This window comes from Muntiacus reevesi, chromosome 1 (genome assembly GCF_963930625.1).
Source record: "Muntiacus reevesi chromosome 1, mMunRee1.1, whole genome shotgun sequence".
NCBI classification, from domain to species: Eukaryota; Metazoa; Chordata; class Mammalia; order Artiodactyla; family Cervidae; genus Muntiacus; species Muntiacus reevesi.
Genome location: NC_089249.1, coordinates 120,234,238 through 120,258,631, shown reverse-complemented (window position 1 = coordinate 120,258,631; position 24,394 = coordinate 120,234,238). Strand labels below are relative to the sequence as shown.

Sequence of the window (24,394 nt, the reverse complement as noted above, 5' to 3'; positions counted from 1 at the left end):
ATGACCCAACAATCCCACTCCTAGGCATATGCCCTGAGGAAACCGGGGTTAAAAAAGACACATGTACCCCATTGTTCACTGCAGCACTATTTACAATAGCTAGAACACCGAAGCAACTTTGATGCCCATCAACAGATGGATGGATAAAGAAGTTGTGGTACATATACACAATGGAATATTACTTGGTCATAAAAAGGAACACATTGGAGTCAGTTTTGATGAGGTAGATGAACCTAGAACCTATTATACAGAGTGAAATGAGTCAGAAAGATAAATATTATATTCTAATGCACATATACGGAATCTATAAAAATGGTTCTGAAGAATTTATTTACAGGGCAGCAATGGAGAAACACACATAAAGAATAGACTTATGGACACGGGGAGAGGGGAGAAGGGGGTGAGATGTATGGAGAGAGTAACATGGAAGCTTATATTACCATATGTAAAATAGATAGCCAATGGGAATTTGCTGTATGACTCTCGGTGAGTGATCACACCATCATGGTTATCTGGGTCATAAAGATCTTTTTCGTATAGTTCTTCTGTGTATTCTTGCCACCTCCTCTTAATATCTTCTGCTTCTGTTAGGTCCACGCTGTTTCTGTCATTTATTGTGCCCATCTTTGCATGAAATGTTCCCTTGGTGTCTCTAATTTTCTTGAAGAGATCTCTAGTCTTTCCCGTTCTATTGTTTTCTTCTATTTCTTTGCATTGATCACTTAGGAAGACTTTCTTATCTCTCTTTTTTATTCTTTGAAACTCTGCATTCAGATGGATATATCTTTCCTTTTCTCCTTTGCCTTTCCCTTCTCAGCTGTTTGTAAGACCTCCTCAGACAACCATCTTGCCTTTCTTTTTCTTGGGGATGGTTTCGATCACTGCCTCCTGTACAATGTGAACAAACCTCTGTTCATAGTTCTTCAGGTGCTTTGTGTATCAGAGCTAATCCCATGAATCTCTCAGTTTACAGCAAAATTATTGCTCTAGTACTAGATCTGGCTGGAGGTTACAGACAATGTCAGGAGGTATTTCTCAGTGTTTTACCTCATAATATTAAAGTGTTACCCAGAAGAGGTGGCAACGATTTGACCATGTTATAGTGATAAAAGAACAATTTTATCAGACAGATTTGAGCAATGAATTAGAAATCACAGGACCAGGACCTGATACCAGAATAATCTTTTACTTACACAAGTTATTTCTCCTCTTTGTGCCTCACTCTATCTATTTATAAAATGAGAATTATCACTTACTTTCTATTTCAACAGGAATGTTTCAAGATAAAATGTATCAGCCATCAAATATTTTGATTGAGCCTACTATGCACCTCGGTTCTCAGCATTGTTTTAAATGCTGAGGATACAGCAGTAAACAAGACAAACATGTCCCTGCCCTCAAGGGGTTGCCTCTAATTGGAGGATACAGACAATAAATAAATAAGTAAGATAATATCAGCTACTGATGAGAGGTAAAAAGTTAATTAGACGTGTACAGTAAAGAGTAGTGGGGCAGGAGAGATAGTTTAGCTAGACTTTTCAAAAGGCTTCTCTGAGGAGATGTCATTAAGGTTTGATTAATAAAATGATACACATGTGAAGGAGCTTCCCTGATGGCTCAGTGGTAAAGAATTCACCTGCCAATGCAGGAGATGCAGGTCGATTCTTGGGTTGGGAAGATCTCCTGGAGAAGAAAATGGCAACCCAACCCACTCCAGTATTCTTGCCCGGGAAATCCCATGGACAGAGGAGCCTGGTGGCCTACAGTCCATGGGATCACAAAAAGAGTGGGACATGACTTGGCAGCTAAACAACAACAAGCATGTAAAAAGATAGGGGGGGAAAGAGTCCAAACAGGAGGGACACTAAAAGTCAAGATATAGAAATAGAAATAAGCTTTCAGAATTAAGGACCTGAACTAAGACCAGTGTGGCTGGAGTGTGATCAGTAAGAAAGAATGTAGAGGGAGAAAATCAAAAGGTTAGCAAGGAACAGATAGGCCAGTTCCAGAAGTTGGATTTTGTTACAAGTAATATGGGAAGACATTAGAGGATTTTTAACCTTTGGATTTATGTGATTTTTAAAGTATTTTAAAGATGTTTTAGAAAGATGGAAAAGCCTGTAGAGGGGCAAAAATGGAAGCAGAGAGGCCATTAGAAAGATAATACATCTTTCAAAAGATGATAGTGGATTGCCTAGCAATGCAGCACTGAAGAAGGGAGAATGTGTGAGATGCGCAAAGGATTTTGGGAGTGGTACCAGTAGAACTTGCTGTGGGGTTAGATATAGGGCTGAGATAAATCATTAAAATCTGAGTTAAAGTTCCATGTAGTTTTTTATTTTTAATTAAATCACCTTATAATGTAGAATTTTAAGGTGTTTTCATGATAATCTTAAAAAAGGAAGTATAAACATATTCTGGTATACTAGCATGAAGTTTGTGTTCCAAATAAGTTTATATTTAGAATCTCATTAGTGTTAAAGTGATTTCTTAAACTGGCAGAGTTTAATTTCTAATTTTCTCAACCAGAAGTCATGTTTAAGAAATTCTGCCCTACAGAAGTTTGGGGATATACTGGGAATAACTTTGATAAATGATAAATTAGAATCAATTGATTTCACAAAACAAGTCATTTTGGGGCTGAAAAATAAGGAAAATCTGAAAATATATATTTTGCCTTTTTGTTTTATATTTTCAATTATATAAATGCTGAATTCAAATCAGATTATGGGTAAAAGTAATCAAAATAAAAATATACACATCTTGTTATAGGTAGTATTTTGAAGAAAGATTTTATTAAAAAAGTACAAACTTGAAGAGCTTGATTTTGGTTCCTGGATTTAAGAGCATTTTACTATATTGGTAGGTCTTTTATTCAATAAAAATTTTGCTCTTAACTCTAATTTTCTCAGCATATGAGAGAGGAATGGTTTGAATTAACTCCAGGGTCCTTTCCGGATTGAAAAATTTAATCAAACTATAGCATTTGCATTTTTGTTGGTGGTGTGTTTTTTTTTTTTTTTTTTAAGCCTGCAGTGTTTGGAAAAAAAAGTGCTTTGAAACAAAGAAAGTTACAGCATCACTGGAGGAAGTTTTAACAAAACTTCGAGAAGATTTGGAACTTTACTATAAAAAATTGCTCATGCAACTTGAAGCCAGGGAGATCAAGATGAGACCAAAGAATCTTGCAAACATCACAGACTCTAAGGTACTATTAAATATGTTCACATTCTGTTGTGTGTGCATGCTAAGTCACTTCAGTCATGCCTGACTCTTTGCAACCCTATGGACTATAGCCTGCCAGGCTCCTCTGACCATGGGGATTCTCCAGGCAAGAATACTGGAGTGGGTTGCCATTCCCTTCTCCCAGGGGTCTTCCCAACCCAGGGATCGAACCCAGATCTCCTGCATTGCAGGCAGATTCTATACTGTCTGAGCCACCAGGAAAACCCCTGTGCTGTATATTACATCCCTAGAACTTGTAGATCTTATATCTACAAGTTTGTAACTTTTGACCACTGTCACCCATTTCTCCCAACCCCCACCTCCCATTTTGCCAACCTCCAATCTACCCTGTTTCTGTGAGTAAAAGTTTACCATTTTAGGTCAATTTAATGTAAAATCCAAATAGTTTTAAATAAAGTTTTCTCCATATTAGCTGATACTATTTTTAAGCATCATTGAATCTTTTTATCTTACTGTTTTCTCCAGTTCAATATATGATAATGTCCTTTTCATGAAAGCAACTTAAATTATTTCTTTGCAGACAGTTACACCTCACAAAGAATAGCAAGGAGAGATAAAAAAGCCTTCCTCAGTGATCAATGCAAAGAAATAAGAGGAAAACAATAGGATGGGAAACACTAGGGATCTCTTCAAGAAAATTAGAGATACCAAGGGAACATTTCATGCAAAGATGGGCACAATAAAGGACAGAAATGGTATGGACCCAACAGAAGCAAAAGATATTAAGAAGAGGTAGCAAGAATCCACCGAACTATACAAAAAAGATCTTCATGACCCAGATAATCACGATGATGTGATCATTCACCTAGAACCAGACATCCTGGAGTAAGAAGTCAAGTGGGCCTTAGGAAGCATCACTATGAACAAAGCTAGTGGAGGAGGTGATGGAACTCCAGTTGAGCTATTTCAAATCCTAAAGGATGATGCTGTGAAAGTGCTGTACTCAATATGCCAGCAAATTTGGAAAACTCAGCAGTGACCACAGGACTGGAAAAGATCAGTTTCCATTCCAATCCCAAAGAAAGGCAATGCCAAAGAATGCTCAAACTACTGCACAATTGCACTCATCTCACACACTAGCAAAGTAATGTTCATAATTCTCCAAGCTAGGCTTCAGCAGTATGTGAACTGAGAACTTCCAGAAAATCCAGTTTGAAAATCCAGTTCAAGCTGGATTTAGAAAAGGCAGAGGAACCAGAGATCAAATTGCCAATATCCACTGGATCAGAGAAAAAGCAAGAGAGTTCCAGGAAAACCTCTACTTCTGCTTCTTTGACTATGGCAAAGCTTTTGACTGTGGATCACAGCAAAGTGGAAAATTCTTAAAAAGAAGGGAATACCAGACCACTTTACCTGCCTCCTGAGAAATCTGTATGCAGGTCAAGAAGCAAGTTAGAACCAAACAAAGGACTGGTTCCAAATTGGGAAAGGGGTACGTCAAGGCTGTATACGGTCACCCTGCTTATTTAACTTATATGCAGATGACATGCAAAATGCCGGACTGGATGAAACACAAGCTGGAATCAAGGTTGCTGGGAGAAACATCAATAACCTCAGATATGGAGATGACACCACCCTTGTGGCAGAAAGCAAGGGGAACTAAAGAACCTTTTGATGAAGGTGAAAAAGGAGAGTGAAAAAGCTGGCTTAAAACTCAACATTAAGAAAACTAAGTTCATGGCATCCAATCCCATCACCTCATGGAAAATAGATGGGGAAACAATGGAAACAGTGACAGCCTTTATTTTCTTGGGCTCCAAAATCACTGCAGACTATGACTGCAGTCATGAAATTAAAAACACTTGCTCCTTGGAAGAAAAGCTATGACAAACCTATAGAGCATACTTAAAAACAGAGACATTACTTTGCCAACAAAGGTCCATATAATCAGAGATATGGTGTTTCCCTCATAGCTCAGTTGGTAAAGAATCTACCTGCGACACAGAAGACCTGGGTTCAATTCTTGTGTCAGGAAGATCCCCTGTGGAAGGAAATGGCAACCCAGTCTAGTATTCTTGCCTGGAGAATCCCATGGACAGAGGAGCCTGGCAGGCTACAGTCCATGGGGTTGCAAGACTTGGACATGACTTAGTAACAAAACCATCTCATGGTTTTTCCAGTAGTCATGTATGGATGTGAGAGTTGGACCATGAAGAAGGCTGGGCGCCGAAGAATTGATGCTTCTGAACTGTCATGTTGGAGAAGATTCTTGAGAGTCCCTTGGACTGCAAGGAGATCATATCAGTCCATCCAAAAGGAAATCAACCCTGAATATTCATTAGAAGGACTGTTGATGAAGCTGAAGCTCCAATGCTTTGGCCACCTGATGGGAAGAGCCTACTCACTGGAAAAGACCCTTATGCTAGGAAAAATTGACAGCAGGAGATGGGGACGACAGAGGACAAGATGGTCGAATGGCATTACCGACTCAATGGACATGAGTTTGAGCAAGCTCCAGGAGATGGTGAAGGACAGGGAAGCCTGGCATGCTACAGCCCATGGGGTAATAAAGAATCAGACACAACTAACAACTGAAGAATGAACAATAACAACTCACAAACTTTTCTGAACAAAAGTAACCAAAAGGTTACTTAAGTAACCTTTACTTAACTAAAATAGGTTTTCTCATATTAAACAGATTTTCTTATAAAATACAGTATTTCATTATTAAATATTTTAATGTGATTCTATTATGATTCCACTGATAAACCATTATGCCAATTTCTGAAGTCTTGCTAAGTATCTTAAACCTAGTATATTCATCTTATGGTAACAGTTGTTGGATTCTATGGTGCTAATTTAATGGTAAATTTTACAAATACCTATTTATTTTTATAATACATGAAAATGGTAGTAGAGCATAAAGGAAAGTGGTCCCTAAAGCATAAGAAATTAACAACTCAATAATTTAAACAACTTGATAATTTACTGCAAAGCAACAAGCTTATTTTATGGAATCGTTTATTTTCATGATATGCTCTTTTGATATTTGGTATCTTTTTGTTGTTTATATTGACAAAGAATTAAAAATTTAAAAGGTAGATGTTATACTAAACAGGCATCTTTATATGTCCCATACAGAATTACCTTATCATCCAGATCACTGAAGTACAACATGCTATTGATCAACTTAAGAGAAAACTGGATACTGACAAAATGAAACTCATAATAGAAATTAAGGTACTTTGAATTTCCCCTAATAAGACTGTAACATTTATCTTGAAATAAACTACTTTGGTGTTTTAACTTTGCTTGTCAATAGTGTAAAGGCAGAAAGGACTGTCTTAAAATTGTTACCTTAACAAAAGCATGAATGAAAAAAGTGCAAGAATAATAATGAAATCCTGTGAAAAGATTCCTAACAAGGCCAAAGCAAAACTTAGTAAAATTTCACTAAGAAATAAAGTAAAAGAACCTTGTGAATCAGTATCCCATCCATCCATCATGTGCTCAGTCCTGTCTGCTGACTCTTTGTGATCCCATAGACTATAGCTCAGCAGGCTCCTCTGTCCATGGGATTTTCCAGGCAAGGATACTGGAGTGCATTGCCATTTCCTTCTCCAGCAGATCTTCATGACCCAGGGATCAGACCCATGTCTCCTGTCAGAACCAGGAGACATTGCAGACAGATTCTTTACCTCTTGAGCCATCAGGGAAGCCCGTGAATCAGTACAGAGTCTCCAAAAAATATTTTGAAAGAAGTAATTTTCATACATTAGCATCATTCATACCTAAATATGACAAACCACTGAGCTCTCTGAGCTCCCATTTAATTTTAATGTTTTCTCCTCTCTAGGGTAATTATCTCATTTACTCTGGTTATTTTCATAGATATATATACAATGTTATATGAGTGCTCTCCATTCACCTCTTTATCAGAAATAGCTTTATGACAGAGAATAATGACCCCTGTCAAGAATTAGCACTGTCCAATGCAACTTTCTGTGATGGTGGAAATGTTTAAGACCTGCACTGTCTGATAAGGTAGCCACTAGCCACATAAGGATGTTGAACACTTGATATATAGATTGTTGTGTGACTGAGGAATTGAATTTTAGATTTAATTTTAGTTACTTTCAGGTTAAATAGTTACATATGACAAGTGGCTACTCTACTGGACAGAACTGTTCTAGATTCTTTTCACTAGCAGCATTCTCCAGACTAAACCCTGGCTCAGCACTGAGAAGCTTAAAACTACAGGAAAGGAAAAAGGTAAAGGACAATTTTAAACAACAAAAAAAAAAGGAGTTATTTGACATTTTTATACAGTATACACTCAAAAAAATAGTTCATTCAGTGAATGAAAACTCCTGTGTATCCAGAAAAAGGAGAAAAATCAAGCATAAAACTTGTCCACTTAAGGATAGGTGGATAGGTGGATGGGTAGAAGACCCACCAGGGCCTTCAATTACAACTTCCTCAATGCCCTTTTCTTCTGGAAAGCATACACATTAGTTCTTACCACTTTTTGTATATTTTAGCCTTATAAATATTACATATAAATGGTTTGACCCCAATTAGAATTATAGTGAAAAAACAGGAAAGACATGTAAAAAAAGAGAATCACATTTTCGGCTTACAGGCTGCAGGGAAAAAAAATCCTACATTAACCATAGGGACTAACTGTCACATAGTAGACATTATAAGATACATTATAAGAATTTATATATCTATACATAAGATACAGATTTAAGGAGCAGAAAACCTATTTTGACTGTTGCAACCATATTCAAATAATATAGCACAATCTGCTTCTCAAAGTTCAATGTTACATCACCTGGAGATCCTGTTAAAACTAGCAGGATCTGATTCAACAAATCTCTCGGGGAAGCCTGGAAAATCTTCAGCACTAATAGACTCCCAGGTGATGCTGATACTGCTGGTCCACAAACAATACTCAGAATGGCAAGTTCTGGTAGCAGATGGTCTAAGTTTGAATTCTGGCTGTGCCACTTTCTGGTTTTATACCTTAGCAATTTACTTAACTTCTAGACATTTCAGTTTCCTTAGCTGTAAAATGAGGAGAAATAACAGTAACGGCCTCAATTAAATTTCTGGAAGAATCTAAGGGGTTAATGCACTTAAAAGAGTGCTTACCACACTATTATATTTCTTAAGTACTTCCTTGGTTTCTAAGGTCAGGAAATTAAGTTTTTTTTGTAATTTCTTTAGGAGTCAGAGGTTTTTTGCTTTTACCATTTTCTTTACACATTGAGAAGATATTGAAATAAATGAAAGATAAAATTCTTTCTCACTCTAGTTTTATAGAACCATTTATTTTTATCATGTTTATATACTAATAAGTGAAATTATTTGGTAGCATACCTAGCAGTAGATAAGCATGCTTTCTCAGAGGGACTTATGAAGTATACATTTACCACAGTAATCCAGTGCAAACAAAGGCACTGAAGGCAAATGAGAGAAGACATGAAAGCTATTTCAAAAACCCTTATTTATATGACAATTATGTAATTTTAGAAAAGATGGAAGTTCATTTTTGAAAGACAATTCTTTTTTATAGATGAGAAAACAAGCAATTTCAGATTTACGCACAATGAAAGCTGAACTGGCACAGAGGAAACTTAATACAACTTTTCAATCTCAATTAGGTATGATAATTTAAAACTTTTATTGGTCAAAGATCCAGTGATTAAGACTCTGCACTTCCATTACACGGAGTGCAGTTTCAATCTCTGATCTAGGAAAACTAAGATCCCATATGCATTGTGGTATGGCCAAAAAAATTTTTTTTTACTTACTTGAACATATTTGTTTAACCATTGTTCTCCTTGTTTCATATAAATTATAAGTTTTACATCTTTTCCCTTTTCTTGTGGCCATTATACAGTGTTTCAGGAAATATAGGTGTAAAAAAGCAAAATGGTGGTTATTTGGCTATTTTTTAAGGTTTCAAATGTATTACATTTTATTTTACAGTACTATATTTTATCATTTTCATTTTTAAATAGTCTTAAAATATAATACCTAATATGACTGTAAAATGAAGAATTATTTAATAAATATGAGTCTAACTTGCATTCACAGCTATGATAGAGATTAGTACTGAGAATTTAAATCTTTTAAATTTATTTTAAAAATACAAAGACAATAGTAATCAGCAAATACTATGGAAAATGGTTGGTTTTACTTTGCTATAAATAATTATGCAAGTAGGAAATGAATTATTCTCATAACAGAAGACTCAACCATTATTTATCCAATTTGAAGAGGGCAGAATGCACAGGGAAGGCAGGGTTAATGTAAATCCAGAGTTTAAGAGTGCAGATTTTTAATTTAAGAATTTATAGGAATTAATATAAATGCAACACAATATTCTTCTAAATTGACTTGAGTAAAGAAACACAGACCCCTGTACATTTCTTTGCACAAAATTTCTCTTTTAGGAAGAAAACCACAGTTAAGAAACTAATGTCTTTAGATAATCAAAACACAGATATAGAAATTGAAAAAATTTAACTATGCAAACAAAACTAACCAGGATATATAAATGTCCATCAGTGAAGGAATATTAATAATTTGGAAGGGTAAATGACAACGAACAGAACTGGGTTCAACATCAAGTTTTTTGTAAACATTTCAGATATGACCTCAAAAAAATAATTTAGTTGGTAAATATTAGATATATTTAACCTATAATAATTCAAAAATTACTATTAAGTTACCTTCTTGTATTTTCTAAGTATTTTGATCTTTTATATTCATTTTTTCCCCTTTGGAGACTTAAATGAGTTTTATTCAAGTGACTCAGAGAACATGAGTGTTATAAGGAATCAGGAAGCAGAAAAATTATTTGCATCAATTTGGTGAACCTAAAGACACAAAATTGCAGGTTTAAAATTTATTGAAAAAAGTATAAAACAGATTCCCAGAGTAAATTTTTAAAAATCTATGCCTAAGCAAACAATTTCCACTTCAAATTATACATATTTTTAAAGCTGTCACTGATTTGTAAGTATATATTTTAATATCATTATCATTTAAAATTTTAGCATAATAAAATTCTGAAAGCAATTGTTCCCAACTATAGGTGTTAAACTTCTTACAGGGGAATATTTGACATGGTAAGTTGACTTGCTTCTTACCTTTATGTTGTTGTACACAGAAGATATACATAGGTAAGTATTTTTCAATTTCAAACAATCAAAGCATTTCTTTGTTCTTTATCTGTTTTTGAGAATACTAATAACTAAAATATATAAGAACATGAAAAAAGGTCTAAATTTTTTAATCTCTTCCAGAAACTAGATAGATTTAAACAGATCATTTTTCTAAATCTTCATAGTTTAACAAGATGTTCATCTCTGGTCACAAGTTTGGTTTTAAGGCTTTCCACATTTCTTCAGTTTGCTGTTTTGCTATAGCATCTCCAGAATAGTCAAGGCAGTTTGCATGCCACATGCCAATGCCAAGTAAGCCATGTTTTTGTACATATGATGCCTTTACAGAAATGCTCTGAGGGTCATCATACCACACTTGATGGAAATGGCCAGCCTGATCCTGTACAAATAAATTAAAATGTAACTTGAAAATAGTCCGCACAATAAGAGGAAAAAGTGTTTCTTAAGTCCAATGATTCAAATAGGATACAACTGAAATAATAAAACTTTCAGGACACGCATAATACAGTCCAACGTTCTATATGTGATACTTTCTAGATATCATTGTCTGTAGCACTTTTACAACAATAGAGATTACACAAATGAACCTCCCAATATATCTTATTTAAAATTCTCCTCATGCCCTAAGATTCCTTTCTTGTTCTGATTTGGAGATTATCAACCAAGATGTGCTGTTCACATCTGAATCACTTGTGAGGACTTTTAAAAACAGATTCCTAGGACCCACACCACATGAAACCTATTGAATCAAAATCTTCCAGGGCTAGTGCTGTAACATATATTTGTTTCTTTGTGTTATGTTTTAATGTTCCATTAGGTGATTCTGATAAGTAGTCAAGATTAAGGAGGATCACTGCTTTTGCCCTCTAAAACCAACTTATACACTTTTTTTTTTTTTTTTCGCATTCACTTACAGTTCCTGGGAAGGTACCTAGTTAGAAGCTCAACAGGTGACTTTGTTTATGACGGAACAGTCAGTTCAAAAGGTAATGACAATGGATGAAGAAAATATCTCCTTTTCTAGGTCTTACTTAGAATTGAGTCTAAGAGCCTGTGGGTCTGGACCCCATGGGTGACTTAGGCATGCACCTGATTAAGAACCACAAGCTAGAAACCAGTCTTAGGCTTACTTTCCACCCTGAAAAGTCCTTTTCCCCACCACCACTTGCCTCTATCTAGCACTAACCACAGTCTCTTTTAAAAGGTATATAAGTTATGGATAAAGGATAAAAGAAAGAGGAAAGGAGCAGAATTAGGCAAAAGGGTAAAGGAAGGGGAAAAGATAGGAAGTAAAAACTAGAACGATCTGTGATTTAAAATAATTTACTGATTTTTATATACATCTAGGGAACTCTTTAAAGGAAATTCTCAATGAATATCAGTAATATTCATGAGAATATTACTAGCTAGCACCATGAGAATTAGAATCATCTCCTAAGATGACTGCTTTAAAGGATAGTGGTCACTTGATAAATGAATAAGCCGTGGATATATAAGTATAGGAGATTCATTACATATAAGCGTATCTCATACTATATCTTATATCCCATTATTTAAAATGTTTAGAACTAGAAAAAGACATACATGCTCTAGTATCAATTGTGATTCAATATTAAAAGGCAACTTGCAAACCTTGTCCCTAAATATAGAAAGATTTATTTTTTTAGAGGCAGGGGCAAAGACATATTGCCCCGAAGACATATCCCTTCGAATTTTGTCATCATTCTATTGGGTTAGCCAAAAAGTTCGTTTAGCTTTTTCCATACCAGCTTACAAAATTGGAATGAAATTTCTGGCCAACCGAATAGAACTTTGAGTCTTTTTGATACATTAAAAATTTCAAATACCTCAAATAGTGAAGGATCAAAGGATGAAAAACTGGATATATGTAAGAATGACATATGCCTGGTTAAGAATATATGCCTCCAAGAATATTGACTGCAAGGTGAAGCTGCTATTGCTGAGACAGCATTAGAAAGCACAATGATTCTCTTCAGTTAAAACATAAACTTGACTTGGGTTGCTATGGAATTTTACAAAGAATGAAGGAGAACAAATTGGTTATAGCTAGATGGTTGTCTGAAGTGCCATTAAATGAATGGTTTTCAAGGCTCACTGAGATGTTTCCTCAGTTCTAAAATCTTAAAGAATATGTCTTATTATGCATTAAGGAAAAAAATAAGGAATTACAAAAAAAAACCAGTACATCATAGGGTAAACTATTTTAAAATATGTATTTCCAAACTATATATAATTGGTTAAATAAGCCATTTACCAAACTGATGTCCATGAAAAACTGTTCCCCTGCAAGTTTCTAAGGGTGTTGGGAAACAGGGTTCTATGTTAAACAATTAAATGACTTTATGTACTATGCTGCTGCTGCTAAGTCGCTTCAGTCGTGTCCGACTCTGTGTGACCCCATTGACAGCAGCCCACCAGGCTCCCCCGTCCCTAGGATTCTCCAGGCAAGAATACTGGAGTGGCTTGCCATTTCCTTCTCCAATGCATGAAAGTGAAAAGTGAAAGTGAAGTCGCTTAGTCATGTCCGACTCTTCGCAACCCCATGGACTGCAGCCCACCAGGCTCCTCCATCCACAGGATTTTCCAGGCAAGAGTACTGGAGTGGAGTGCCATTGCCTTCTCCGTTATGTACTATAGTACATCTCAAATCCTTGAATATTATGTTATACATTATAAATCTTCAAGAGAGACTTATAGTATGTAGTGTTTTCCAGATATATTTGGCTATGGCATGTGTGTGTGTGGGGGTTTTTTAGTGAATTGTTTTAGAATTTAATTTAACCTTTAAAATTTAAAATTATACAATTTTGAAGGTTACTTTCCAATGCTGGCTATATTCCTTGTCCTGTACAATACATCCTTGAGTCTATCTTATACCCAACAACTTGTTCCTCCCACTTGCCCACCTCCTATACTGCCCCCTCACTGCACTTCCCACTAGTAACCACTCGAGTGTATGTATGCGTGTGTGTGTGTGTGCATTATTAACAGTTCCCAGAACACAATTCTATAAATACTGTTTGGTAAAGACAGGATCACAATATATTAATAAGTTTATACTTTACATTCTAGATTCTAAAGTTTAAAGAGCTCTACCCTAAAACTTTCTACATAAATAATATACAGGCATGTACATGTACATCAATTATAATTTATTAAATATGTATATATGTACTCATTTTTTGTAAGTGGGTATCAGACTATCAGAAAAATATATATACATTTTTGCTGGAATTAACATTCATCATATCATTTTAGGGTTCCTTTAATAGTTAACATAATCTAAGGCAAATTCAAAGATAGTTTGTATTTAAAATTTTTTGAGGTGTGAAAAAGTTTTTATTATGCTAAAGGTAAACTATGGATAATATAACTTTTTTTTATCCCTTCAGTATGGCAATTCCTGTTTATCAAAAACTACCTGACAGAATTATTAGTAATTTACTCTGTTTCTTCAAGTTTCTGTTTGTAATATTTTTCAGTCTCTAATTTTTAATATTTTTTATAATTTATTTAATATCACAGTTTGAACTGTGGGATAAATTTGGAGTGATACAATTTTCCATTGTAAAGTACACGATGATGCATCTCCTAGCTCAGCCTCATAAGAATCATGCGGCTGCTTTGAAATGGAGATTTTCAGAGCAAGTAACCTATTTAGGTCCAAAGTCCTTTCAAAAGCCACAGACATCATTTACAATTGTCAACTCCTAAGAAAATTGTTCGTGATATACATGTTTTTATTATATCATCTAAAATGACAAGTGGCCCATGCAGAGCAGTTCCACTATTAGCATAACTTGAATTGCTCACAAGGGAAGTCAAGTTCCTGATTACACAGACTCAAAGACAAGTCTACTCATGTAAACAGCAGTCTGTATGTTGTATCCTATAAGAAAACTGATGGAAAAAAATCTTACTATCAAATATGTGATTATGAAAACATGCAATTATGAAAACTAATAAAGATTTGTAACTTGTGGATAGTCTTACTTTATAGTGATAATAAGGAGACTGCTGATTTTTATCCCACAGCCTTCCAGAAGTAGAACTATTTACTTGCTTCATAATTGTTTGATAAGCCACTTGATGATGTACAGCATCGCTACAAGGGTATTTTGCAGTGGTACAAACATGATCCTATAAACACAAAAATGTTCATGTCGCAGATTATCAATTAAGCAAATCTTCAGAGTCAAATCCAAAATTATAAAAATTAGACATGAAATATAAACTATAAATAGATAATCTGACTATACAAATTAAAGTTAAATTTTAATATTAAATAGAAATAGAGTAACATTCACACACTTGCATGGGATTTAATTATTTATTTAGTCTCAAACTACATTAAAGAAGTTCTCCATAAAGTATATGTATTCTATAGAGAGAAGTTTCTAAACTCTAAATAAAATAAAGTTTATATAGAGGAAACAAAACAAGTTCTAAAAAATATAATAGAGAAAAAAATTACATAAGAAATGATCTGTTCTTACCAGTGATAGATTTTGGCAGGTATAATCATAACCATACCAGGGAATACCCATTATAAGTTTCTTAGGGTTAATTCCAATCTTGATGAAGTCATCATATCCTGATCAAATAGGAACAGAAAAAGTGTATTATTTTTCTCTTCATATATCTACTAATGTGTTCATACAAGATATGTAACCACTCAGAATCCAAGTTTGTAAAAACAGGTACATTTATGCAAGACACTACAGTGTTTCTCTAATATGCTATAAAAGTCATCCCTTAAAATCTATAAATTTGTGTCACTTTCTAAGTCATTTGTTTTATAAAATATTTATTTGGCTGCATTGAGTCTTCATTGCAGTATGCAGGATCATTAGTTGTGGCATACAGAATCTTATTTTCGACATGCAGCTCTTTTAGTTGCAGCATGAAAATGAATAGAAAACATTTGAAACAAAATCAAATTGAAGCAAAAAATTCACAAAATTTAAGAACAATGGCACATTTCAGGAAAGCACGTTAATTGTGTCTATTAACTACTAAGGCACAGATTTGATATCCTAGATTCTAAAGCTTTAAAAAAGTTGTATAAGTCAAACTTTCTGGTTGCTGCTGCTAAGTCACGTCAGTCATGTCCTACTCTGTGCGACCCCATAGACAGCAGCCCACCAGGCTCCCCCGTCCCTAGGATTCTCCAGGCAACAACGCTAGAGTGGGTTGCCATTTCCTTCTCCAATGCATGAAATTGAAAAGTGAAAGTGAAGTCGCTCAGTCGTGTCCGACTCTTAGCGACCCCATGGACTGCAGCCTACCAGGCTCCTCCATCCACAGGATTTTCCAGGCAAGAGTACTGGAGTGGGGTGCCATTGCCTTCTCCAAAACTTTCTGGCAGGGGTTTCAAAACTACTTCTTGAATGCACAAATGTTTCACATTTTATCAGTATCCTAAAGGAGATCAGTCCTGGGTGTTCACTGGAAGGACTGATGTTGAAGCTAAACTCCAATACTTTGGCCATCTGATGCGAAGAGCTGACTCATTTGAAAAGACCCTGATGCTGGGAAAGATTGAGGGCAGGAGGAGAAGGGGACGACAGAGGATGAGATGGCTAGATGGCATTACTGACTCAATGGACATGGGTTTGGGTAGACTCCAGCAGTTGGTGATGGACAGGGAGGCCTGGCGTGCTGCAGTTCATGGGGTCGCAAAGAGTCGGACACGACTGAGCAGCTGAACTGAACTATAAACATGAATTACAGCTACCCTATATTACTCAGTAGCAGATAATCTATAGATAGGAAACAGAAAAATGAATAAATCCATGGTCCTATCAATTCCTTTCTTGCCCATGCTGCAAAATATGTTTTCCCACAAAGATATGTTCCAAGATTAGCTAGGATGAGTTGAGTAATTTGCTGTTTTTCAGTCTTTAAAGTTACCATGTACTGTTCAATATCCAAGAGAAGGATGGAGTATGCATCATTTCCCAAACATACTTGATAATGAATCTTTTATTGATATACATAATTATCATCTCTTTCATAAACACAGCTTGCAAACACTGGATTAAATAATTATTTTGTATTATAACACATTTTTTTCAAATTTTAAATAGGATATGCTTATGATCAAACTAGTCTATTCAGAAAATTTGTTGTTGTTTAGTCACTAAGTCATGTCTGACTCTTTGTGACCCCACTGACTATAGCCCTCCTGGCTCCTCTGTCCATGAGATTTCCCAGGAAAGAATACTGTAGTGGGTTGCCATTTCCTTCTCCAGGGGATCTTCCTGACCCAGGGATTGAACTAGGGTGTCCTGCATTGGCAGGTGGATTCTTCACCACTGAGCCACCTGGGAAGCCCATCCAGACAATTAGGACATGATAAAAATTAGGTCAGGTTCTATGATTTTACCTCTATATGAAAAATAAAGGAATTTTTATTTATTATTTAATAGTTAAATCAGTGCCAACTATGCCAGAAAATCTCACTTAAGTTGAAAGTTAACAAGCAATCTTTTATTCAATTGGTTTATGGTATACAAACCAATGCAAACTTCAGAAAGGATAATACAAAAGTCCCTGTCATATGAATGAGATACCAGAAGTACTCTTAATAGGAATCTAGTTGTCAGTGTAGCATGGGTACTAAAAGTAAATGCCAAATAAGGTAAAACCAATCCTATCAATCATGTACAATAGTTACATTATAGCTACTTTTGCTATTATTTAACTTTGGTTATTTCAACAAAAAAATTCTGTCAGATTCTAAATAAGCAAATATCTTCTTTGGGTAACTTTCTGAAAAGAGCTGTGACTTGAAGTTAGAACACCTGCTTGAATCCCAACCATATACTACCTAATAGCCATGCAATCATGAGATCTTAACACCCTTCATCTCATCTATAATGGAGGGTTAATTTATTACACCTATCTGACAAGACTTTCAGAAGAAGTAATTGAAAATGTTAAAACTTTTTGTAAAATTTAAAGCTCTCAAATTAAGGTTTTTATGTTTTAAGAAAGTGTTACAAATGGAAAACATACAAATGACTTAGAAATACTAGAACATACTATAATGTTTGAGGTTATAGAATTACTATTACTGATAAATGATCACTTTGTGATTTCTTACCAGTTAATGTCTGAATATAGGGAGAATTGGCTCCTGCAATACATCGTGACCAGGCCAGACTTCGTTCGTCGTAAGACATCACAAAGAGAAAGTCACAGGCATCTGCAATTCCGGTATAGTTATAGCACCTTGCACCTACGCAGTTTGGACCCCAAGGTACATCAAAGGTTACCTATAGAAAAAACATTTTATGTAACATGATCAAATAAGCATATTACAGCAGATGTTTTGTTGATTATATTTTCTCTTGACTCATATTATCCCCCCAAAAGAACCACTTAGGTGTATGAACATACAGTTTGACATGTATGGAATGAGAACAGTGCTAAGAAATGTATTTTTTGCCTGCATGGACTGACCCGGACATGTGTTTTTGACAATGTCTTGGACATATATATATAGATAATGGACATATATTTGGACCTGGACATATCTGGACTTATAGGATGACCAGGAGCGGGCACACTGTAGAAGAGGAATTTTAAACTCAAACGCCTTCAGACTGGCAACTCAACTGATTAAAGAAAATTCATGTAATCACAGTAGGGTATGGTAGGGTCTACAAGCAACCAGAGAGTAAAAACACACTGAAAGAATTCAAATTAAAAAACTTAAAAATTATCGTGCAAGCTACATAGGTCATCTCTTGGCACAAGCTGACTGGACTGTGTTGGGGGTTTGAGCTCCTGATTTACAACTATGCTACCTGGTAGGTTTAGTCCAATATTATAGTTAAAGAGTAGTGGTATTTTATGGATACTAGTATATATTAATCAACTCAAAATGTTATACAAGTCATTTAAAGGTTGATTTTATGGAAATATTCAAATAAAACGAGTGATAAATTATCTTTTAATTTTGAATATGAGCCAGTCCTCAGTAAGGATGAGCCTCTTAAGATTTATTGCTTTGAGTATTATATATGCCTGCAAATGTTCTAAAGCTTTATTAAAAGTTTTCTGCTTAAGTAGGCTCTCAATAAATATACTGATTAATATTACAAAAAATTGAGGTATTTTAGTTAAATTTTTACACTTTGGCCAATTTATTCTACTTAACTCTTTTTAGGACTTTCTCAAAATTCTCTCTATAACTCTCTCATTATTAATACTAAAGAAAGCTCTGCTTTGTTAAGTACAGGCTTTCCCCAAATCTCTCCTGCAAAATAGGTTATAGAGTGAAATTTTTACATATTGGACTTCATTTTTTCACTCTCTCCTCTACAAAATGGAAGTATAATAAAGTGATAGAGAAAGTGACTGCCTCTAAGCTGGTAAATTGAAAATTCATTTTTGCAAGTCCTTGCCTCTCTTCTGAGCAGTGAGAATATTTTCACTGGTTTTCCTGTCGTGGTTAATCTCATACTTTTTTAGCAGGTAGTGTTAGTATATTAGAAAAGAAATCAAAAGACTGATTCTTATCTTGGCTCTCATATAACTAGATTATTTCATTTTAAATATGTGGTCTGTTTTCCAACTATAACAGTGGAAGTGTAGAAAGAATTCTTCAAGAGCCCTTCTAGTTCTTTAATTCTGTGAGGACAAATTCTATAATCCTAAATTAATATCTTTTCCCCAAAATTCGTTTCTCCTTCTAGGGGCTCATTTGTTTTGTTTTGTTTTTTTGCTGCTCACCAGTTTAAGAACTTTGGGGATTTTTCTGACTCTCTTTCTCTCTCATCCTATAACTAATCTCACATTTTCTTTTGGGTAGCCTCTCACAACTGTCCTGCCCCTCCATTTATCCACTAATTCAATGAACACTTTCTGGGTATTAGGGTTATGTTGCTGCTGCTGCTAAGTCGCTTCAGTCATGTCCGATTCTGTGCAACCTCAGAGATGGAGGCCCACCAGGCTCCCCCGTCCCTGGGATTCTCCAGGCAAGAACACTGGAGTGGGTTGCCATTTCCTTCTCCAATGCAGGAAAGTGAAAAGTGAAAGTGAAGTCACTCAGTTGTGTCCGACTCTTAGCGACCCCATGAACTGCACCCTACCAGGCTCCACCATCCATGGGATTTTCCAGGCAAGAGTACTGGAGTGGTGTGCCATTGACTTCTCCGGTTAGGGTTATGCCATCATCCCTACTCAAACCATAAATTCTAAGTTACTGGATTACTGGGTTAGTCCTTATAAGTCTCCTCTAGACAATTTTACATACTACCATAAATAATCTTCCCCAGATACTTTCTACACACTTTACCCATTACATATAGAATCAAATGCATACTCTTCAGTGTGACATCCTGGATGTTCAGTGTGACAATCTGGCTCAGCTTGGCAACCGTACTTTCCACTGACTTACCTAATATGAACTTGACATAGTAGCCCAAATTGTTCTACTTGCCCTTGAAAATAGACACTCATACTGCAAAGTCTTTGCTCAATCTCTTTCTCTTTGTTCTTTCACTATAGTTTAATCAGGACTAACAAATAAGTTCCCATGCATTAATTCTACCATATTAACAAAGCAATCTAGAGAATGAAGGAAAAGTTTCTGAGGCTAAAATTTGTGAGAAGTGTACAGTGATCTGCATACCAGATATTTGCTATTCTTGATCTAAATTGTACTTGTCTGAAAAACTGAATTCCACACTGACAAACCTTCCCTACTTGCATACAGTCACAGAGATATCAATTTTTATGTTGTCTATTATTTTTCTAGTGCTTCTCAAATTCATGTTGACCAACTATACCAGAATCATTTATCACTCTTGATAAAAATACAGTTCCTAGAATTAGGGTTTGAGTCTCAATGGGCTATAGGTGCTTTGCAAAGTAATTCAGAGTCTATGGAGCAAGTGAGACACTTCTCCAGAACTATCTCTACTCTTAGGCAAAAGCTATTTCTGTCCCGAACTGATAGCAGGGCCTGGCCAACTGAGTCCTTCCTCTGCCTATCTACTATATCTAACCATGCTGCAAGGCAAGCAGGTGGGGCAGTTTCAGTGTTGTAGCCTTATGTGAATAAACAACAGGTCTTGCACCTTAAAATTTTATAAAACTCTTCTAGTTAAGAACCTCAAAAGTTCTAGAAAACTTTTTAGGATGTGCTGAAACTCTTCCTACTCAGTAAAACTGAGATTCTACCTTAATGAATTTTGAGAGGAAAAACAAGGGGTTTCTAAAAAACAGCAAATGAATTTTCACCTGTGATCCTTCAATTTCACGATGGAAAGAGTCTGTGGTTTCTTTGACTAAAGCAGTTAATGCATAATATTCAGGTGATGAATGAGCAACATCTTGTTCTATGTCTAGATTAATTCCATCCATATATTGTGTTTTAGCCAGCTTAACTTGTTGAGCTATCCAGGATGCTCTGAAAGTAGCATTAATGATATCCTTTACAGATACATCTCCTATGGAAGAAATATATATCTTTTGTACATACATGCTTTCCACATTTTAATAAAATCTATTTCACAAACCCATTCCAAAGAGATCCTAATGTCTTTAAAACATCTCATAATTTTTGAATACTCAGCCTCAAATTTAAGTTTTCCAAATGAAGAAATAATACATCAAAATCACAGAAAATCATGTCACCAATCTCCTAAATAACCATTATGAATAAGTAGTAATATTCTCAGATTAAAAACAGAGATTGTGGGCTATGGCTAGCTACGGGTCATCATGCTAATTAGGACTCAATATTTTGCCCAAAACCATAGGGTGGTTTATTTGATGCTTTAAAAATATCTCTACCTGAAAAATGAATTAAACAGTAAGATTAATTTTAGGATGCTAAACATATCAACATGAAAATTTTTGGAAATTCGAGATAGCAGATGATGCAACTAAACTTACCAATTGGCTAGACACATCTGGTTAAAATTGTAACTTACCTTTTAACACTACTCTGGCTCCTTTCGCATGAGCATGGCACATAAGTTCTGGGTCATAATTTGAAAAAAGTACCACAGTTGTAATCTGTGACCAGTCATAATATTTCCAAGTTTTATGTCCAACATCAAATACAAAGACCTGCCAAAACAACAGGAATAAGCACCCTCACTTAAACCAAGAAGAATACCATTCTGACCTCCCAAAGAAACATTAATCATCGATCATATGCCAGGCACTGGTGGACACTGAGAGTACAAGAGTGAATTAGATATACGGGTCCCAATTAATTGGTGGCAGAGGAAATTAGCAGGGTCTGGAAAGCAGGGGAGGGTAAGCTAGGAAGAAATAGTGGCAAGTGCCTGGGGAGGCACAGAGAGCACAGTGTTATGTTCGGCTGACACCTAGAATTTGGAGGAAGACAATAATGAAGAACCAGAGAGAGGTAGTCAGGGTTAAATCACGAAAGGACTTGAAGCCCTTTTGAGAAATTATCCCGAGGGAAAGGGTTTTAAGAAGAGAATATGCATATTTTAGGTATGCATTTTAGAAAATTAAAGACCTATTTTTATCCCCCTTCTTGGGTGCCAGGTACAGAAAAGCAGAGTAAGAAGCACCTTCGGTCTTTTCTGGACCGCGGCAGTGCTGAGAGTCTTTGAAACTCGTCCTCATCCTCTTGGAAACCAATGCGTCTTGCTACTTAGGGAGTTAATTCCTTACAGGCCTCCTTGTTTGTCTGGCCAGAGTACCTCAGGAGAGACACAGCAGGCTAATGCAAGGGGCTTGGACTTGGATTTAGACCTGGGTTGGAATACTTAACTGTGAGACGTGGCAGGAGTTACTCAACCTCTCTGAGCCCAAATTTCCTCAAGGAAATCCGTGAACAGAAAGGTCCTCCGCGAGCGGTCAAAGTTAACTTCGCCCCCCACCCCCAGCACCTCTTTTTTCCGGCTCAGTTCTTCTAGTGTAAGTCCTTTTAGGGCCCTGTGAGGACAAGACCCGGAGGGTCAGGGGAGAGGGATGCCACTGACCTCGAAGTCGGGGCGGTGGGTGATGGGACGGCACAGAGCTGGGACCTGGCACGGGCAGTCCGCCCTCGCCCCGTCGGGCAGCGCCAGCAGCAGCGGCAGCAGCAGCGGAGCGAGCCTGGGCGCCCGGCGGGGCAAGGGAACGAGCCGCCGGCTCCCCGCTAGCTGCAGCCGGGCCATACTAGCTGCTCATCAGACAGCGGTACCTTCGGATTCCCAGCTGGGGCCAGCTTTATGGAGGGGAGAGGGAGGGGGGAGGCGGGGAGGGGTGGGGCGGGGCTCCCGATCTGGGCAGGTTGGGGTGGGGAGGCTGCGGTCTCCAAGCCGGGGGATCTGGGCTGTCGGAAGGAGGCACTGAAGTTTCCGAGCCTCCGGCGCCTTGCAGACCAACTTGGGCAAACTCCGGGAGATGTTGAGGGACAGGGAGGCCTGGCGTGCTGCAGTCCATGGGGTCGCAAAGAGTCAGACACGACTAAGCGACTGAACAACAACAAGCGCCGCGTGAAGGAAATTAAAAAGCAAGTGGTCTGGGCAGGCTTTAGAAGCAGGAGAGGAGGTTTCTGACTGCCTTCTAACCCTGCCTGGGCTAGGTGTTTGTCTCCAACACAACGAATTCGTATCAGCCAATCAAGCGACCGTGCTTTAGATAAGAGAGGGAGTGGATCTTCAATTTTCTCGGAGCCCATGGAGACCTCGTCAGACGCCCCTGGTATCTGGAAAATCTTATGACTTAAAAGGTGAGGAGGGAGGGGAAAACAGCATTGCAAACATTAAAGTAAAACCAGAGCTGTATTTTTTGCGTGTAAACTGATGATGATTTGAGTTTGTGATCTGGGATTATGAGCGGGAGTCCCCAGAACTACAATCTGAAGTCTCATCCATGGGGTGGACCCACTGCCCAGGACTTTTTCCCAATTGCGACTCCAGATTGCTGTTAATAAGGGATTTCCTAGCACTGTTTAATCTGGAAGTTGGTCAGCCCAATTTGGTGATGGATGTACTGTTGTTTTAGTTGCTAGTTTGTGTCCGACTCTTTCCAAAACCATGAACTGTTGCCCACCAGGCTTCTCAGTCCATGGGATTTCCCAAGGGATGTGCTGTTACTTTTTCTGTTTCTCATTTTTAATGACTGTATATTGAAATTGCATCAAATACTCTTCTATTAAATATGGAAAGTGTTCATTGTGTGTGATAAGTGGTTTCTTTTGTTAATGAATCCTTCAAAACTTACACAGACATAAAACTCCGGCAAAACACACACTGAGCCCAGGCAGCCAGGGCCTTGGTGGCCAGCAGAGCACTGGCTCAAGTGTGTATCACCTACCATTTTTGTGCCTCTCTTTGGCTCTGTGTCATAATTGTATGTATCTTTCTTGTGGAGTCTAAAACCGTTGGGAGCCCTCGAAGTGGAGAAGTAGGGTGACTTGGGAGGGATGACTGTAGTACCTGGTGGGAATGGCCCAAATGTTTTAAAGATATGAGTATCTGTTGAATTAAAATGGTGGTTTGAATATGAACTCTAATTTCACTTCCTTCCATGCTTAAACTCCAGTAAAAACCTGAACCCAAAAGGGCAGGGAGATAACAGCAACGTTTTGGAAGTTTGAAAGCACAAGTATGAGGCCTGGGTGCCCCTACCCCCAACAGTACAGAAACCTGAGAAACAGCCTAATTCATAGAATCTTCAGAAGTTCTCAGGGAAGCAATTTGGGTGTTGTTTCTGGGGCTCCAAAGAGCTCTGGTACCATAGTTCTTTATTCTCAGTGCAGAAAAGAATTCATCGAGAGGCAAAGTGACAGATAAGAAGTGATTTATTAGAATAAGGTGCTTGTGATGTTTTCAAGTGGGTGGGCAAGGGGGTGCTATACTCCCAAGAACTTACTGGACTACAGTTTTATAATCAAAGGAAAAGTAGGGAGGAGAAGAATTTCTTTGTCTTTCCTGAGTAGATGCCCTGCTTCCATCAGCTCATCTTCCAGGTTGAGCAGGGGAGTTTTCTCATATCTACATAGT

The 24,394-nt window shown here is 36.9% G+C and overlaps 2 protein-coding genes across 2 annotated transcripts in view; one reads left to right on the top strand and one right to left on the bottom strand.

Annotated features, from left to right (window-relative positions):
- Positions 1-17,633, top strand: part of SPATA1 (spermatogenesis associated 1) — a 64,615-nt gene extending 46,982 nt beyond the window's left edge. Inside the window, exons 11-14 of the mRNA XM_065910169.1 lie at positions 3,030-3,208; positions 6,328-6,426; positions 11,302-11,371; positions 17,518-17,633. Coding sequence (XP_065766241.1) covers positions 3,030-3,208; positions 6,328-6,426; positions 11,302-11,371; positions 17,518-17,528 — 359 coding nt within the window. The 3' untranslated portion in view covers positions 17,529-17,633. The remainder of the gene's footprint in view (positions 1-3,029; positions 3,209-6,327; positions 6,427-11,301; positions 11,372-17,517) is intronic.
- Positions 10,573-22,561, bottom strand: CTBS (chitobiase). The gene is made up of 7 exons (XM_065910157.1): positions 22,385-22,561; positions 21,356-21,494; positions 20,661-20,869; positions 17,515-17,686; positions 14,903-15,000; positions 14,400-14,546; positions 10,573-10,764 (listed from the first exon to the last, which is right to left on the bottom strand). Exons 1-7 carry the CDS (start codon positions 22,559-22,561, stop codon positions 10,573-10,575), a joined length of 1,134 nt encoding a protein of 377 aa, XP_065766229.1.
- Positions 22,562-24,394: the final 1,833 nt, after the last annotated feature.